This window comes from Vigna unguiculata, chromosome 7 (genome assembly GCF_004118075.2).
Source record: "Vigna unguiculata cultivar IT97K-499-35 chromosome 7, ASM411807v1, whole genome shotgun sequence".
Taxonomy (NCBI): domain Eukaryota; kingdom Viridiplantae; phylum Streptophyta; class Magnoliopsida; order Fabales; family Fabaceae; genus Vigna; species Vigna unguiculata.
This window is the reverse complement of record NC_040285.1, coordinates 2,617,335-2,635,378: the sequence shown is the minus strand read 5'-3', so window position 1 is coordinate 2,635,378 and position 18,044 is coordinate 2,617,335. Positions and strand designations below refer to the sequence as shown.

General features: G+C 29.5%; 2 protein-coding genes across 5 annotated transcripts; one reads left to right on the top strand and one right to left on the bottom strand.

The window, feature by feature from the left end:
- Positions 1-4,094: 4,094 nt before the first annotated feature.
- LOC114190385 (protein cornichon homolog 1-like) lies at positions 4,095-8,740 on the bottom strand. 3 transcript variants are annotated; one of them, XM_028079242.1, is made up of 5 exons: positions 8,648-8,740; positions 8,294-8,557; positions 8,026-8,207; positions 5,410-5,532; positions 4,095-4,649 (listed from the first exon to the last, which is right to left on the bottom strand). In XM_028079242.1, exons 2-5 carry the CDS (start codon positions 8,369-8,371, stop codon positions 4,583-4,585), a joined length of 450 nt encoding a protein of 149 aa, XP_027935043.1. In that variant the 5' UTR covers positions 8,372-8,557; positions 8,648-8,740; the 3' UTR covers positions 4,095-4,582. The 3 variants fall into 3 exon arrangements, with proteins under 3 accessions (XP_027935043.1, XP_027935041.1, XP_027935042.1); XM_028079240.1 differs by lacking the exon at positions 4,095-4,649 and adding an exon at positions 5,078-5,309; XM_028079241.1 differs by lacking the exon at positions 4,095-4,649 and adding an exon at positions 5,078-5,297.
- Positions 8,741-10,372: 1,632 nt separating this feature from the next.
- On the top strand, positions 10,373-15,305 carry LOC114189742 (OTU domain-containing protein At3g57810). 2 transcript variants are annotated; one of them, XM_028078413.1, is made up of 7 exons: positions 10,373-10,539; positions 11,731-11,903; positions 12,573-13,169; positions 13,285-13,406; positions 13,669-13,709; positions 14,465-14,563; positions 14,653-15,305. In XM_028078413.1, exons 3-7 carry the CDS (start codon positions 12,584-12,586, stop codon positions 14,822-14,824), a joined length of 1,020 nt encoding a protein of 339 aa, XP_027934214.1. In that variant the 5' UTR covers positions 10,373-10,539; positions 11,731-11,903; positions 12,573-12,583; the 3' UTR covers positions 14,825-15,305. The 2 variants fall into 2 exon arrangements, with proteins under 2 accessions (XP_027934214.1, XP_027934213.1); XM_028078412.1 differs by lacking the exon at positions 11,731-11,903.
- Positions 15,306-18,044: the final 2,739 nt, after the last annotated feature.

Sequence of the window (18,044 nt, the reverse complement as noted above, 5' to 3'; positions counted from 1 at the left end):
AATATTTCTTCTATTTTATTTTTTTCACTACTGAAAAATATCCATCAACTCTAATGTTTATGGTAAAATTCATCATTAGAGTGTTGAAATAAAATTAATGTCGTTTTATATGTAATATCGTATACAAATATAAATAACTCTTCATTAATGTTTATTGCAATTCATTTAGAGACTCAACAATAAAATATCAAATAATTATGTATGTAAGATCTAATAAATTGATAATAATGATCTAAATGAATAAGTATATTTATGTATTTGTAGTTAAATAATGGGAAAATATGATGAAAGTTAACCGTTAAGCTAAACTAAGGCCACACAATGTTGGCCCAAAAATAGGAGATTTGGGCTGAATTTCATTTCAATCAAACTAATCAATTTTTTCTATTAATTCATTTTGTTGACTAAATAAATGTAGCTGTGGAATAAATTATTTATATTATTCTAATTTTTATTAGAAAAACACATGCTGAAAAAAAAATACCGAACCTAGTCTTCGTATGAATAACTGTGATTGTCAACCTATTCATTTTTTTATCTAGTATACTTTTGAGTTTTTTTTAGTATATATACATTTTAGTAATTTTTTATTAATCCATTGTGTGAAATAAAATAAAAATAACATAAAAATGGACCCTCTAAAATTAGGTTGCACATACCATTTCTTCATATCATTACAAACATGAATTATGAAAGCAGTTTTGTAAATATAGAAAAACACTTATTACAAAGAACTTACAAATTCTCCACTTCTTGGTATTTATGGCACAAAAGTTTACTTTATTATAAATACAAGCTTCAATAACATTTAAAGAAAATGACATAATTTTTTAATGCTTCCAAATATACTTATTTATTTGTTATAAAAAAAAAACTTAAAATTAATTTACACACAAATTACAAAGTAGGTCTTAAGAAACTATATAGGATATATTTTACAAATTAATTTATCTTTAAATTCATTTTATTTGTTCCTTCTTTTTTCTCTTTTAAAAGTTTTTGTGGAAATATTTATGCAATCAAACTTATTAATCTATAAATCAACTGATAATGAGTTTCATATTGTCTTTTTTATTAGGTAGAATGTCGGTGTTATCTAGTTACTTTGTTTATAACTTATTCTCAATTTAGACATGTAGTATTTCAAGTAAATAAATTCATGTATACTTTTTATAAATTTTCATATTTTTTTTAAGGCTTTGTTTGTTGTGATAACCATTCATCCTTGGTTTGGTATTTTGAATTTTAAAAATATACTTTTGATCTTTAAGTATTTTAGACATTTTTTTTATGAAGGGGAAAAGTGGCTTATTTGGAACTTCAATATTTTAAAATCAAAAAGATAAAAAAAGAATAAACAAAATGTTTTTTTCTTTTTAGAAAGAGTGAAAAGATTAAAACATATTTTATCATGACCCCACTTTTTTGTTGATTTGAAAATACAAGTGAAAATGACCGGTGGCAGCTTGCAAAGGCCCGGTGGGCCCATTAGAGACACCCAATTGTGGGCCCGAAAAGGACCCAGCATGTCACGAACCGAACACGGGGTCAACACACGCGAAGGGATAAAAGGCCCACGTGTTGGCATTAGATGGGCCCAATAATCAATTATGAGTTGGAAGAAATGCATACAGTTGTTCTCAAGTTGAGTACAGTGTGTCGGGTATGGTCAGATGTGAGAAAGATAATGTGGGCCCATTTTCGTTCTATCACTGTTTTTTTTTTTTAAATTAATATTATTTAAAAAAAAGTATATTTAAGTCTAATTTAATTTCATAAAATTATTTTGTAATGTAAAATATATATTCCGTTATATAAATTATATTTTTGATTATATTTTTAATAAATGTAAGATTTCTACCGGATATTGAGTTCCTTATCGCTCAAACTAACAATTTCTTAAGATTATTTAATTTATCGTATTTTTCTTTACAAGATTCCATTTGTTTGTATCTGAAGAGAGGGTGAAAAAAAGTAAAAAAAGTAGTGTTAGTGTTAGGTTCTTTCGGAAGACGGATTTTAAATTTTGAGAGATTTGAATTATTTTGATTAAAATATTTTACATTTTTTGTTTTTCTTTGGGATAAATCAAATAAAAGTTTTAGTTTACATAGGATAGTTTAATTTATGCTAGATGTAAATAAATTAAATATAAAATTAAAAATAAAAATTAAGACTTCAATGTTAAACTTAACAGAAATAAATATTAACCAATTTTAAATATTTTATAATTTAAAAGCATGTAATGATTAAAAATATGTTATCAATAAATATTAATTATCTATAGTATCTTAAAATAACATCCAGTAATTTAAAAATATAAATATTGATACTTTTATCCCATGAGAGAAAAGAGATGAAGGAGAGAGAAGAGAATAATACTAACTAAAGAGAGGAAAAATTAAGTGCTTATTCTTTTCATGGATTTACTATTTGTGAGATAGTACATAAGGATGATATGTTTTTTTTTCCTTTAGTTGGTTTGGAAGAAAAAATTATGTAACTTTAGTTCATTTTCATATTTTGAATGATTCACTTTTAATTTTCAAAAATAAAAAAATATATAAAAGAATTAGATAAAAATAAACTAAAATTTCGTGACTTTCTCTTTAAAACATCACTAAATCCGCTTCACGAGAAAGCATTTGGAGGAAGAAGATAAGATTTTGTCACTCCCAAAATAAAGTGATTAAAGAGAATGAAAAATCCAATTATGAAATGGCCATTGACTTTTTTTTTTTGAAATTTACAACCATTTATCCATGATAACTAATATTTATAATAATAATAACGAAATATAAAGTATTTAAAAACAATATTAATGAAGAAATTAATAATAATCATAATAAATACTAATAAAAGTTATAACGACAGAAATAACTAATTATTACTAGTATTAGTTTTTTAAATTCAATATTTTACTATAAACATTTTATCCAATCCTTTTTTATTTTAAATTAATTACAACTATTAATATTTTTTATAAAAAAATCATCCAAGTTTTATTTTAAATTAATTTTAACTAATTAAATTTCATTTGATATTATTTTTAATGATAAGAACAAATATGTAATCTTATCATTTAATTTATTAAATAATTTTTTATATGTTACGTCTATCAAATCATTTATAAACTTAATTTTTTAAATTTTATTCTCTATTTTCTCTAAAACTCATCCATTGAGTCTCTCTCCAATTATCTCACCAAAAGAACCACAATAAAAAAAAAAAGAGAGAAAAAGACCAAAGGAAAAAAACAGAGTAAAAAGAAGATAACCAAGAGAATAGGAGAAACATGAGAGACAGAGAGAAAATAAGAAGAGACAATATTTTCAAATTCTAGAATTTAAAATCATATACTTTTAACTAATGAAAATTCTTCTATAAATTTCTAAAGCTCAAATTTTATAAATTATTTATCTAAAATAAGAAACAAAAATCTTCTTTGAAAACAAAAATGTTTCTTTTATAATAAACTATAAACTGTTAGGTTTGCTAGTAAATAAATCCAGAACTTTTTTATAATAAAAAAATTTCAATCCTATGATTAAAAGAACTTGTGATTCAACTTATATCGGTTTAAAAACGATATTAATACTCAAAATAATCCAATTTGTTGTGATTTGTATTGAATCAACTGTTTTCATTTTTACCTATCTTGGCCAACAAATAAATGAAATTGCATCAATTAGAATATTATGTTAAGGTGAAAATTCTTAAACAAAAAAAGAGAGAGAACATATTAGATATATGAAAGACACTTATTCATAATATTGTATCATCACATAGTCATAACCTTATCGAAATTACAAACTGCAAGTCAAAACATTCTTTGAAGTTTTAAAAAGAATGCAGATACACGATGACAATAATCTAGAATTTATTTGATAATAAAATAAGAAAAACAATGAATTTAGTGCATTTATAAATTGATTTTCAGTAACATTTTGAACATGAGAATTAAAAATCAAACCACGCTGGTATTTCAGTTTTTTCAGATAAGAAAGTGTTTGATTCTTTATTTAATTGGATTAGTTCAATAATTAAAATTAATTCACTTAAACCTAATAGTCTTGTTTAAGATTCGGAATCAATGATAGATAAATATTTCTCTTTCCCTCTTCAGACTTCGGAAGTTAGTTTCTTTTAACCACAACACAAATTACATACTCCAAAACATTGACCTAAAATAGAGGAGTGCAAATAACATGCAATACCATATGACTCTTGAACTAAACGTGCCTATTTCTTGGGTACCATCCACGTAACCTTAGCATTCATGCTTTCAACTGCGAACATCTAAAAAATATGGTACCGTTGAAATAACCTCTCAAATAATTCGTAGGACAAGCCATTTCAGGTGAAAAAGAGATGTAACAAACAATGTTGATACATGAGTTTGTAATGTTTCACTCAAGTTAATACCTAACATTTCTATTTCTGAAAACACCTGCATTCTAAGTGTAAACCTAATGTAATGGTACAGATAAAGTCACAAGTTCCCCCCCCAAAAAGGGAACTCTCCCAACAACCAAAAATAGGGTGCAACTTACCCAGAGTGCCACATTGCACAAGTTGTGGGTTACCAAAGGTGTCCTAGGTCATCATCGTCTTCAATGCCTAAATAGTAGACTGCGATTAATGTAAGCCTGAAAATAGAAAGTAGGTACAAATGTTGACCATCAGGTTCCTTAAGAGAGTATATCTACCCATGAAGAATAAAGTTTGCAAGAATAATCGTAGAATCTTTCAGATATCAGAAGCAAAACCATCCATTTTATTTCCAAGGAAAGGACATTTTAAGAAAACACACCATAAGAGCAAGAGAGGAAAAATATCCTAATTTTAACTTGCATAATTACGTATGTTCTGTTCTGTGTTATTCAAATTTGAGGGACAAAATACTAATAGGTCACATAATGCATCTAGACAAGGATCCCACCCAAACATTCTCTCACGTGTAAGCTTTGGTTATATATGACAAGAAAATTACAATTTCAAAGGTCATTTGAAAATATTTACGACCATTTACATGACCAAAAGAATTAGAGAGGAGAAAATATAGTTGGAGAGGGACTAGTCAAGAAAATGTAATTACAGGATTCCAAGGGTCTCTAAAACCATGGCAGCTGACATGGTCAATTTCCTAATCAGATAAATTGTAATATTCTAAAGAAAAGTGTAGATTGTATACTTCGGAGGATTACAATTTTTTTCAAGACCACTAGAGATTTGACCGAATGTCTAATCCTTCAAACTTGGAAATGTAGAATATTATTCTTCCTGCGGCAAGCATCCTAATGGAAGGTCTTAATTAGAAAAGGAAATAGATACGGTGTTAAGCTGTTAGATCGTGCAAGACAAAGCAGAGTAGATAAGCATGTTCTATTGTAAGGGTGTGTGACAAACCTGAAGATAGTAACAATGAGAACCGTTAAGTATAAAGCAAGTTTGACTATCCGAAATTTCTTCTCAGCATTAACTACCCTAAATACCTCAGTAACATCAATAAGATGCTCTCTTTTCATATACCTGAATCATAGAAAAGGAATAATCATGACTAAAAAGAACATAAAACAAGTTTAAACAATATGTTCTAAATGGAAGAACAAACATAAACTTATTCATTATACTAAAAAAATCGTTGTTGACATTTCCTACTCTATGCATATGAACCCGCAAAAAATAACTTAACACTAATTTAGACACAGAAGTTGGAAATTTTTTAAACAAGAAACTAACAATCATGTTGCATGGATCATATGACATAACACATTCATTTCCCTCTAGAAAACCAGTGAACAAGGTTAACACAAATAGCAACAATGCCAAAACATAAATGTAATCCTCACAAATCCAAACAGAGTTTAAAAAATTCTATCCAATTTGTCATCACGAAGACAGTTAGTAATAGGGATAAAAAGACCAGATTGTATGCAGTTTCAATGAAAACCTCAGGATCCGAATCGTATAACGAGAAGATTAAAGAATAGATTGATGTTGATTGCCAGCCTACAATAGGAATCCAATATTCTATGTATTCATGTCTTTCTTTGTCAATCTTTTTGGTGAAAGAATTTTGAAAAGAAATGACTAAAATATACAATTACTTATAAGAGTTTCACAATGGCATTATATCACTTGTAAGGCAATGCTAGAATTCTAGGTTTGGGCTTAAAGCCCAACAATTTGCTCAACATAGAATTAGTTAAAATAGTTTATGTGGTCAGTTTGGTTTTAGAGGCAAGGCAGTCATAGGGAGAGGGTATGGCAAGGGTGAAAATAATGCTGTAGCTTTTGTTAGATAACCTTACATTGGGAACATGTCTTCTCTGAGAATCTTTACCCTGGGATTACAGGTGTTTCTCTTCTACAATTTGCAAGAGTTTTTGTTTTTTCAATCAATGATATTGCTGTGTTTCTATCGAATCTGAGTCTTATCTTAACCACGAGATATCTGTGTTACCAGGGATGGTGGGCAAGTGGGCCATGAAGGATGAGCTGCCAGATTTTATATGGGAACCTGCTTTGTGGATCACTAGAGCAGAAAGTTTATTTGAGGAGCACGAAAATCACCTTTAATGAGTTGCAACAAACTTTCATGAAGATGGATGGTGTGACTCTGCTTTGGTTTCGGTCTTGGTGCCAGGAGGACCTTGATTATATAAAGTTGAAGGAAGAAGCATTCTAAAAAATGTTGCAATATCTCTTTTCTTTTACTACCTTGCTATAACTTAGAAAAGGAAAAACATGTCGCTGCCCTGAGAATTCTACTTATATTGATGATGTTTAGATAATGTTAAGATATCACTAGATATTATAAGTTACAATAAAATTCCAAGAGAAATATTGTGGAAGTATCAAGCGAGAAAAAGAGAGTACATATTGCCTATATTTAGTAATTCAAGAGATGAATGATGGGTCCCAGCTGGGGTGAAAGCAAAAGGTGAGACCACAGAAGACTTTTCTGCAACTGTGGAACAGGACTAAGGATTTCTCTTGGGTTTACAAAAACCTCTATGTAATAAGAACATATTCAGATTGACAAGAAAGATATGAAAAATATTTCAAAAGAATCTTTTGCAAATTCAGATGTAAATTAGTAAATTATAATAGCCAAACAACTAAACAATAAACATTGTCGTAGCCAAAACAGAGAGTTTAAAGAACTTCATCTACTTTGTCACAATGAAATATTTAAAAGCTGTCATAACAAAGTGGCTGAGGTGTATCAGAGTAGCAGTTTCAATTAGAACTTCATATTCAAACAGTAATAAAGAGAGCAATATTCCATTTACAAGAGATTGTATAAATGCACAACTATAATCACATCATACATATACTTCACTCCCTTTATTCTCCAAGCAAAAGTAAACCTACGCAGGCATCTATGTATATGTAGGAAAAACAAAAAACAAAATGTAAACGCAAAGGTTCCCAAAAAAAGTGTTTGGTTTTGAGTTCACATAAATCCTTCGAAAGAAAAACTCTTGGGCCTCAAACTTTTTCTAAAAGCAACCATAAAAGGAAAAGTAAATTGAGCTCAACCATGAGTCAAACTCAACTTACGCATTCTGACTTCTATAAAAAAAAATCTCATCTAACTTCTTGAATAAACACAGAACTTCTCCAGAAAGTGTTTGGTTTTGAGTTCACATAAATCCTTTGAAAGTAAAACTCTTGGGCCTCAATCCTTTTCTAAAAGCACCCAAAAAAGGAAAATAAAAAAAGGTAATATAAATTGAGTTCAACAATGAGTTAAAATCAATTTATCCATTCCAACTTAAATAATAAAAAAAACCTCCTCTAACTTCTAGAAAGATGAGGTAACAAGATGATTTTAGCCTACGGAAGAGGATATTTATTTCAGCCATAATAACATTATTAAAAGCACACACAGACACAGTATCAGAAGCAAAAACATCACACCTAAAAACCCCACCAAACAAACACAATGCCACTAACAACAACACATAGTTCACTCTCCTCTAACAAAAAAAAAAAAACATGAACAAGTTAACTTACAGTCTGGCATGGTAGACAGTAACAGGAACTGTGAGCAAAAACATGAACCAATGGCCAGTGAAGAGGCACAGAACACACAATGCTCCCTGCCCAATGAACTCCGGAAGCACGAAGTAGTTAATCCGAGACGAAGCGTCGAAAGGGTTGACGTAATCAGACTCCAAATCCGACAGAATCAAAACCTTCAACCCCAACAACAATAACCCCAATTCAAAAACAGTTTTACCGAAAAAAATAATAATAATTAAGCAAATGAAAAATTGAAGACCTGGTAGAAAGTAGAAGCGAGAAGGGCAATGTTGGCAGGGAAACAAATGAGGAGCCAGAAGATGAGATTCCAACCCATTTACAGAGAAGGAGGAAAGTAGGGTTTGTGAAAGGGAAAAGGGTAGAGAGTGACCGTTGGAAGCGATCCAAAATTCAAAAGTGGGATTGTGGGAGAGTTGGGGAAAGAGTGCATGAATGAAAGAATCTTTGTTCGCATCCACGCCTGTGGAAAAAGGAAGAGTAAAGTTGCATGCGTTTCACACCCCTGCATATGAAAATTGAAACCTTGATTTTAAGAAAAAAACAAAAACAAAACAATGTGATCGTGGTAGAAAAACCCCACATCGATTATTACCTACTCAACTGCTACGATGTTAGTGACACACCATCAGATACTGTTTTTTCTTTTCTCTTAACTGAATTTTACATTAGATTTCGTAAAGTTATAGATGTGGTTAAATTCGTATTTTTCATGAAACTTGGTTTTGTTATGAACAAATGGAAACTTGAAAAATTAGAAAATATTTTTTCTTTTTTGTATTTTTATACCTTAGGGGCTTTTGTTTTAAGTTGAGTTGAAGTTTCCAGAAACTTAACACAGTTATTTTGAGTTGTACCTGAAAGTAACTATTTTTTATTGAATAATAAATGAAAATCGAATCACGAGGAAAAAAAAAGTCTTGATTTAGTTATATTTTTTTATATTATGGTGGTTTATGTTTGAAGTTGAAATTTTTATGTATTTAACACGAGTATGTTTTATTATGTCTGATTTTTTTGTGAGGATTTTTACTTCAAAATAATTATTTTTCACTAATCAATTCAATCAATAAGTTGAATTTATAACAACTTTTTCAAGAAATTATAACATTTATAACCCTCATAACACTAAAGAATAAAAGCCTGGGCAAAGAATAAAACTAAAGAAAAGACACGCAATAAAAAAATAAAAAAAATTATATTTTGATTCTTATTTTTTACTTTCATCTCTTATTACTTAATGTGATTTAGTATGAACTATCAATTCTTTTAAAAAGAAATAGTGGTACAATGATTTATATTAAATCACGTAAAAAAAATGAGAGATAAAAATTAAAAGATGAGAAATCGTATTATTATACTTAAAAATATAGAAAAAAAACTTAAATTAAATCAACCAAGCATAAAAATCTTACCTTAAGCACGTGCAGATTCATCTTAACAGTATAGAAATTAATACAAAACTTGATCAATAGATTATTGCATGAAACTAAGACTATAATTATTTATAATAGAAAATATGATATAAAAAAGTAAAATTTGAATGAAAAAGTATAAATAATATATATACTTATCTTTTCTGTCTTCAATAAATGGTGTCTTACTTATACAAAAGAAATATAATAATATTAATTTAAAATATTTTTTTACATTAACTAATATTTTTCATTTTCAGTCTTAAACTAACCATTTATAATAGGAGTTAAAAAAACTCTTAGAAAATGTTAGGAATCTAAAGCTAACATTTTCCTTTTTAGGATTATAAAAGGTATTTAAATTAAAATAAATTGATTATTAAATTAATAGTTAACCCTTTTAAAAAAAAGTAGTGGACTAGCCTTTGTTTGTGTGACAATTAGTCTTTAGAAAAATGGTCGTTTATAAAACCTCCAAATCCAAGTAAAATCTGAAGGCTTTTGCATTCGTACACCCCATCATGATTAAATGCACCCTCATATATCCTTATTCACTTAAAAGCTTGTTTCAGAAAATATTTCAAAAAGTATGTTTAAAAAGGTTGTTTCATAAAGTATTTCAGAAATTTCATTCCCAAAATTTTATTTCGAAAATCGTATTCTGCAAATTCTGTTTCAAAAAATATATTTTAGAAATTCCAGAAAATTTGTTTCCAGAAAGTTTCTGAAACAAGTAATCCCAAAGTTACTTCCATGAAAGATGAAATGGTCATTTTCAAAATTCGGGTGCATAAAGAAAGTTTTGCGGGTGCAGGAAGCAAGAGTCAATCCAACCCATGTAATAGGGCCTGGCCCGTATTACCCAATCCAGAAGGAACTAGAGGTTGCAGAGATGAGATGAACGATACTGAATTTCCTGAATCATCATTTGAAAATCTTGCTTCACCCGTTCATCTTCCAACCATTGTTATTATTCTTTTCTTCAATTCCAGATTCTAGCTTTTCTCATTCACAAAACTCTTTAGAGCCCCAAAACCCATTTACTCACTCTTCATTGCATTGTCTTCAACAGGTTTGTTTTTCCTCACCCCATGTCTCCTTCTGTCCATTGCCCTTTTTTTTATTCCCCTTTCCTCTTTATATTGTATCTGTTATACATAAATTGCAGTAATAGGAGTCATAGGGACTTTGAATTTTATATTAAATACTGTATTATACATACTTAATTCCTGCTGATAGACCCATGCTATGAAAAATCCCGTGTTAAATCGTGACATGTTTTAATTGGTGGCATTTTAGTATTTTGGGTTGTTGATGATAGTAACTGATATGGGTTCAATCAAGAAAAGAACTGAAAGGGGTTGAACTTGGATTGGAATAAATAGGGAATTTCATGTGATTCTAATGTGAATATCTGAAAAGCCAAATGATAAATTTAGTGGATTGAGCAATCTAAATATATAAATTTTCAAAGTTTCAGGCGTTTATTACCAACTTCGAACAAGCTTGAATGATAATAACTTCTCTTCATATAAAGATGCACCTTTACTTTCTCAGAATGAAGTATTGAAGACTCTCCGCCTGGAATGGTGTTGGTAAAAAGAAAGTATAAATTGATTTCATGTTTAACTTAAAAGGTTATATCTAATTGTTAGATGGACCGTTTTGAAGGAAGCATTTAAATATGTCCAATTAGAGATTTCTGAAGATAATAGAGTCTAAGCTGGTAAATAGGAGAAAAGAAGCACTGCAGGGTTTCAACAGATTCTTAACTTAATTGTATATAATCGTCTAAAGGATGGGAAAATGTCAAGTTTAAGATGCATTCAAAGATGGGAATCACATGGTTGATTCCTGTTTTCATTTGTGATTTAGTGCTAATTTAGAAGATGTTTGGAAGAGTTTCTATGCATCTTAGCAAATATCTCATGACTCCTATAAACTCTTTCTGCGTTATTTCAATAAGCTTCTCTCCATATTTTAAAGCTTTCTAGGGAAGTGCTTCAAATACCTTTAGCTTATTCTGATAGGTTTCACATTCTAATTTATGACAAAAGCTTTTGTGTAGTATGACCTCATTGAATAAGTACTTGATTAAACAGTTTACCCAGATGCATCCTTAGTCTTGCTTTTCACAGAGTATTAGACACTTAATACTGTATATAAATGGTGTATTGTGCCATGATATGGATTGACGTGAATGATAGGAAAATGATAAAACTAACTTCTAATCTGTCGTACATTTTTTTTCTCTTAAATTTAGAAATTGAATCCTGGGAGTTAGACTGGTTATTCCCCTGTGTTCGTGGTGTGAGAAACATTATACACTTTAAACATTTGAGCCTTCCAGATGTTCAGATTGGTCTTTATTTTTATGAAATCTCTTGCTTGCCGGTGCCATGGGTCTATAGCAGCCACCCAAACGCTTGATAGAATGTAAGTAATCCTTCAATTGTGTCAAATAGAATAGTTGATGTGTAATGATATTGAAATTGAACTTTTAACACCAGAAATTACTGGAAATCAATGGAAAGAATAAATAGGAGTGCCTCTATAACGAGTCTTTGAGTACATACATGGACAATGGGTAAAAAACGAAAAAAATATGGTCGTTGCTCTTATCAATCTATCTTATGCAATGTGATTTTTATCTTATTGAGTATGATTTCATGATCTGGCATTTTGACGAACTTCAGATCAACAAGTTACTAACCTATATCTAAAAAGTTGGCATTTATGTTGTTTTTAAGACTACACGATACTAGTTTAAAATAATATTTATGCTTTGGTTGTCAGCTTCCGATACTGTGTGAAATCATGGCCATGGACTAAACGAAATAATATTTATGCAATTTTATATTAATTTCCAAGTGATATGGATTTTATAAACATGATTAACATGATAAGGACTTTCAAGTCCGCTGAACTGACTGTCTTGAGAACTAAGCTAGGAGCTGCCATATAATATTGGGTTTTATGGGAATATTAATGCTAATTCATATATTCATAGTAATGTTACTCTGGGCTGATAAAAAAATTAATTCTGATAAAAATAGTAATGTTACTTTGAATAGTTTTTGATGAATATGGTTGGCTTTTATTCAGGCAATGTAAACATGAGTGTTTGCGTTTCTACTAGTCAATCTTCAATAAATGCTGTTGTCTTGAAAGGTCGTTCTCCACTGCTGATGAGCAGTAACATTCATGGACTTTGGTCCCGCGGAATATCCACTTCATTTTCTTCTAGTTCATTTCCTGGGGAGTCAGACATAAATCATGTTGATCTTTCTGTTTGCACAAAATTGTCTTGTTCTACGGTTATGGGCCAAACAATAAGAGGGGGCTTCCTTCGATCATGCTGCTCCAAGCCAAGGGGAAATACTCGATTCTTTAGTTCTGTAGTACCTCGGAAGAGGTATCATGAAATTTCACTGGCATGCCAAAGTATGAATATGAGGCTTTTGTTACCCAAACAAAAATTGCTGCACAAAGTCAAGTGTAATTTTGGTCCAGTCAGTTGGCTGCGGGGATGTGCTTCAGTTGGCTTGATTTTTGGGTTACTTGTATGTAGTTCTAGTTCTGAGCCTGCTCATGCCGAATCACATTCTGAGAATGAAAATAGGAAAGATGACTGCAACGAGTATGAGTTAAATGTTAAATTCTCACATGGGAAGAAAGTTTATACTGACTATTCTGTAATTGGTGAGCTTTGCTTTCTGTTAAAACTCCAGAGTCTAGATACATACACATACAAGTCTATTCCTATGCATTTGTAAGTAATAACTGCAATGTTTACTAAACTTATGGTACTGAGCAGGAATACCAGGGGATGGAAGATGTTTATTTCGCTCTGTTGCTCGTGGGGCCTGTTTGAGGTCTGGAAAGCCTCCTCCTAGTGAAAACATCCAAAGGGAGCTGGCGGATGATTTACGAGCCAGAGTATGTTTTATGTATCTCTGTGCATCATTGTAACAAGTTTAAAACGCCACCTTCCTCCTGACTTCCTTGAAACTAAACTAATTGGAAAAACAAACAGGCACAGTATTGCCAACAATTTAAAGTGATTACTGAGATATATCAATTGCTGATGGATCACCATTTCAAATTATTCTTATAGTAGCTTCCTAATAAAGCAGTTGAAGTCATCTGGTCACTACTTTACTTCAGCTCATGCTCTTGATTTTTGTCTTTCATTTTTCAGGTTGCTGATGAGTTTGTCAAAAGAAGGGAAGAAACTGAATGGTGAGCTCCCGTATCCTGTAGCGTTCTGATGATTCCATTGCTTGATTGACAATTTTATCAATACAGTTCTTTCAATCTGTTTTCCCCTCATAACATGTAAACAGCTAAAAATACAATAGAATGTTTGAGACATCACAATAACTGTTTCTACTGTTAATAAAAGATTAAGTTTATTCTCAATCTTCATGTTCTACCCTCAAAGTATGCTCTGGTACAAGCAGATTCTCTCCATGCTTTTTTATTTTTATTAAAACTACTAGAAATGAACAGAGCGTAACTTGGCTCTAACGGTTAGCTCAAGTGGGAATAATTTCTGAACCGTTATGAAAAATAGCCCGACCATATATTGACTCAACGTGGGACATCTGAGCAATTAACACTCATGATGGACATTTGTAGTCTAAGATTTGTAGAACTGGATATTTGTTGGTACAACATAAAATTGATTGGTCTTGATTGAAATGAACAAAACTTAACTCAATTCCAAAAGCTAGCCTAAGAGTAGTTTACCTATATTCCTAACTTATAGTGGACATCCTAAAATCGGCAGGAGAAAATTGTCATTTTAAGTTGATCTCAAACATCAATTTAGTTTATTTATTTATTTTGTTCTTCTACTAGTATAACTTATACCACACTTTCTGGAGGAATGTAGTGAACTTAAATCAAAATGTATGCATTAAACTTTGTGTATAATGATGAAATCGATAATTGATTATTTGCTAATAAACATAGTTCTCCCATGAAATCTTCAGGTTCATTGAAGGTGATTTTGATACATATATTTCACACATAAGGAAGCCTCATGTGTGGGGAGGTGAACCCGAATTGTTCATTGCATCACATGTTTTGCAGTAAGTCTCTCTTCCTTTTGGGCAAGTGAATTCATATGCAGTCATTTACTGTACACAGTCAATGTTAATATAGGAGGTCCATTTTCCAGGATGCCTATCACTGTATACATGTATGATAAGGAGGCTGGTGGCTTGATATCAATTGCTGAGTATGGCCAAGAATACGGCAAAGAAAACCCAATCAGAGTTCTCTACCACGGTTTTGGTCATTATGATGCACTTGATATTCCTACAAGGAAGGTTCCTAAGCCACGTCTGTAGCATTTCATATTCAAAAACTGACACAGATTAAAGCCTGTATTGGTTTCCTTTAGTAACACTTATTAAGGTCATTCATAGGTCCAGTTTCCCAAAACCTTGTGCCTTTCAGATCTTAAAGGCCACAGGTTCCATGGCCACAGTGAACAATGATATTCACTTTATTCCTGAGCCATGTTCATGGTTGTTTGTGTTGTAATTTTTTTTTTTTTTGGAGGCTGAAGAGAAAGAAATGAGTCCCCCCTTGACTATCTTAACCTTAAAGGTTCAAAGTTCAAACTATCTACTAACTTTTGCGAACCCTTTCTGTGAAGGTAGAAATAATGGTATCCCCTTAAGTCTGAGTTCACCACTATTCATTGAGAAAATATATGTAATGTCTGATAAAGCTGGAAGTTGGGGCAATTATTGAGATGTTATGTTATGGATACCATGTATGTGGTGTAAGTTGTGTTCAGGGAATTAATGTTTAATTTTTACATAACTAAACTTCTTTGCTTACCATTTCATCTATTATGCACTTTCTTTTCATGTAAAATCTGGATCAATGTCATTAGAACTAGAACTAGAATATCAAAGCAAAAATATATACTTTTTTAATACTTTTAATATATTATATTTGTTGGGAAAATTTTCATAGTAAAATATAAGTTTTTCTATATATTAAAGTTCTTCTGTTGTCTTTGTCACATGATAATGATTCTAGTGATTTGTATGCGATGGCAATTCATACTATTTTATGTATGAGGTACCGAATTGTTCTACTTGTCCATTTTTTTAGAATTTTTTCAGTTTTTTGTATTTATTTTCTTTTTGCAATTGTTTGTCTATCCTTTTCAGTAAATGTCAATCAAGGTGAACTTATTTTTAATAAATTAGAAAATACATACTTTATTACTTATATTAGCCTAAAACAAATGGAAATACAAGTAAATTAAATTCATTTAAATTAATTTTATTATTCTTTATATGGTTCTATAGAGTTTCAATAATACGTATTTATATTACTTATTTATTTTTTTGTATATATTATTAGGAACGTATTCAATTTTATTTATACTAATAGATTATAAAATAACATCAATATTTTTTAAATACATTAAATATTACATGGAGACATTATTTTGAGCAACTTGAGATGAAATAGTAGACATGGGCCAGGCCCGCCGCCGGCCCGTCAGTCTTTTTTTTTTATGTTTAAAAATTAAAAATAGTTAAAAAAAATAAATTTATTAAGCGAATATTAATTTACTGAACCTATAATAAGAACTAGTTTGATTAAGCAAATATAAAAAGTCTTTTTTTCTTAATAATGGAAACATCATTATCAATGTTTAATAAAAAAAATAGTGCATTATTGATATGGTTTTTATGTACTAAACCATAAAGTATTATAAATTAAATGCATCATTAAAAAGTATGTCTATTGAAATAATTGTTATAAACATTCTTTTTTAATAATCTAATAATATTTTTTAAGACCCAACTTATATAATTGCTCCACTTTGATATGTATCAACCTATATTAGCATCTAAAAACAAAATTTATAGGATGAAATCATGTATAGAGAATTATATCTCCAACATAAGTAATGTCAATTCATATCAAAATAAGAGAATATTTTCCTTAAAAAGCTTGGACCATACCATCTTTAACCTCATAAGAATATGATAAATATATTATATGAAATAGATATTTAATATATATCCCAATTTTCAGAAGAATATTAATTAATTTGAACATTAAATCACTTTTCTTATTATTATTCTATTTGAGTTGAAACATGCAATGATGATGGAAAGAAAAGATAATAATTTAGTTATAAAATGGTCCTTCATTTTACATACAAAATTAAAATCTTTTTGCTGAATTTTTTATGTCGTCTTTTATTTTGTTTATAAAATATACTAATTTTGGTATATTAATTTTTTAATATATTTTAAAATATGAAAGTCAGTATATGTTGAAGATAAATATCAAAAACTCAATAAAAAAAATTAAATTTAAATAAAACACATAAATGAAGAAAAATGTTCAAATTGTTTATATATAGTTATATAGTTATCTAAAATCTTTTTGCATCAATTTGATAATAATGCAAAGTCATTCATTTAAGAACTAACATGCTCTTTAAATGTCTATTAAAAAGGCTAAATCATTGCTTAAACCCTTAAGCAAATAAAACCTAATCTTTGATTGATAATATTGAAAGGTTTTATCTTTCATGAAAAGTAACAAAAGAAGTGGTAGAGAAGCAATGGCATAGAAGCAAGTGCACCATCACGTGTGTGTGTCTGCCTCCATACAAACACAACCTTTTCACTTTAATTGTTTTCAGGTCTCAACCCTTTTCTCCACTTTATTTATTTACACTTTTTGGCTAACTTTTTCTTTACATAAATATGCACATATACCAGGGACCCTATACCCCATAACCTATTATCCCTAATCAAATTGTGGACAAAAAATACATAATGGAAATGCCTATTCTGGTTTCACAAATTAATCCTTAAATATTACAAATCCCTCACACATTTAAAGACTAAATAAAAATTTACAATTTATATTATAATGATTAAATATGATTTTGGTCCCATAATTTTAGGTAAATTTTAAAATTAGTCCATTTTGAAATTTTAGATCAATTTAATCTTTCTTTTTTTGAAATACGTAAATTTAGTATTTTTAATCAAATTTTGTTAGATTTATTTGATGTTTTCTACATATTTTAGAATTATATTTGAGTTGTTTATATTGTTTGACACATTTTTGTTTTAGTGTTAAGTCAAATACTATTATAAAACACGTTTGACATGTCAAATAAACTTAACAAAATTTAATTAAAATGACTAGATTTATAAAATTCGAAAGATAAAAGATTAAATTGGTCCAAAGTTTCAAAATGAATTAATTTCAAAATTCACTGAAAATTAAGGGACAAAAACATATTTAACCTTATTATTAATTACTAAAATGAGTGTTTACATTTTAATATTAGAAAGTTTATGGAAATTTAAAATGAGTAAAAGATGGGATCAGATTCTATCCAAAGTCTACTTTCTGGGTATATAATGTGATAATGATCAAAATCCTTTACAATTTTCCTTTTGGAATAAAATGATCTTAATTTGACGTCATAAAGGAATCAAAGAGAAATGTTGCATTATTCTGTTGTATAATATTCTTAGTACTCAGAGACAGATTTTGTTCCATAATTGACAC

Excerpts from the sequence above, each read along its gene's own strand:
- LOC114189742 (XM_028078412.1), top strand. The coding sequence starts at position 12,584 with ATGAGTGTTTGCGTTTCTACTAGTCAATCTTCAATAAATGCTGTTGTC. Across the intron at positions 13,170-13,284 it reads TACTGACTATTCTGTAATTG|GAATACCAGGGGATGGAAGA; the intron begins GTGAGCTTTGCT and ends GGTACTGAGCAG. Across the intron at positions 14,564-14,652 it reads ATTGCATCACATGTTTTGCA|GATGCCTATCACTGTATACA; the intron begins GTAAGTCTCTCT and ends TCCATTTTCCAG.
- LOC114190385 (XM_028079240.1), bottom strand. The coding sequence starts at position 8,371 with ATGGGTTGGAATCTCATCTTCTGGCTCCTCATTTGTTTCCCTGCCAAC. Across the intron at positions 8,208-8,293 it reads TCGCTTCTACTTTCTACCAG|GTTTTGATTCTGTCGGATTT; the intron begins GTCTTCAATTTT and ends TTGGGGTTGAAG. Across the intron at positions 5,310-5,409 it reads CTCATTGTTACTATCTTCAG|ACCTTCCATTAGGATGCTTG; the intron begins GTTTGTCACACA and ends TTTCTAATTAAG.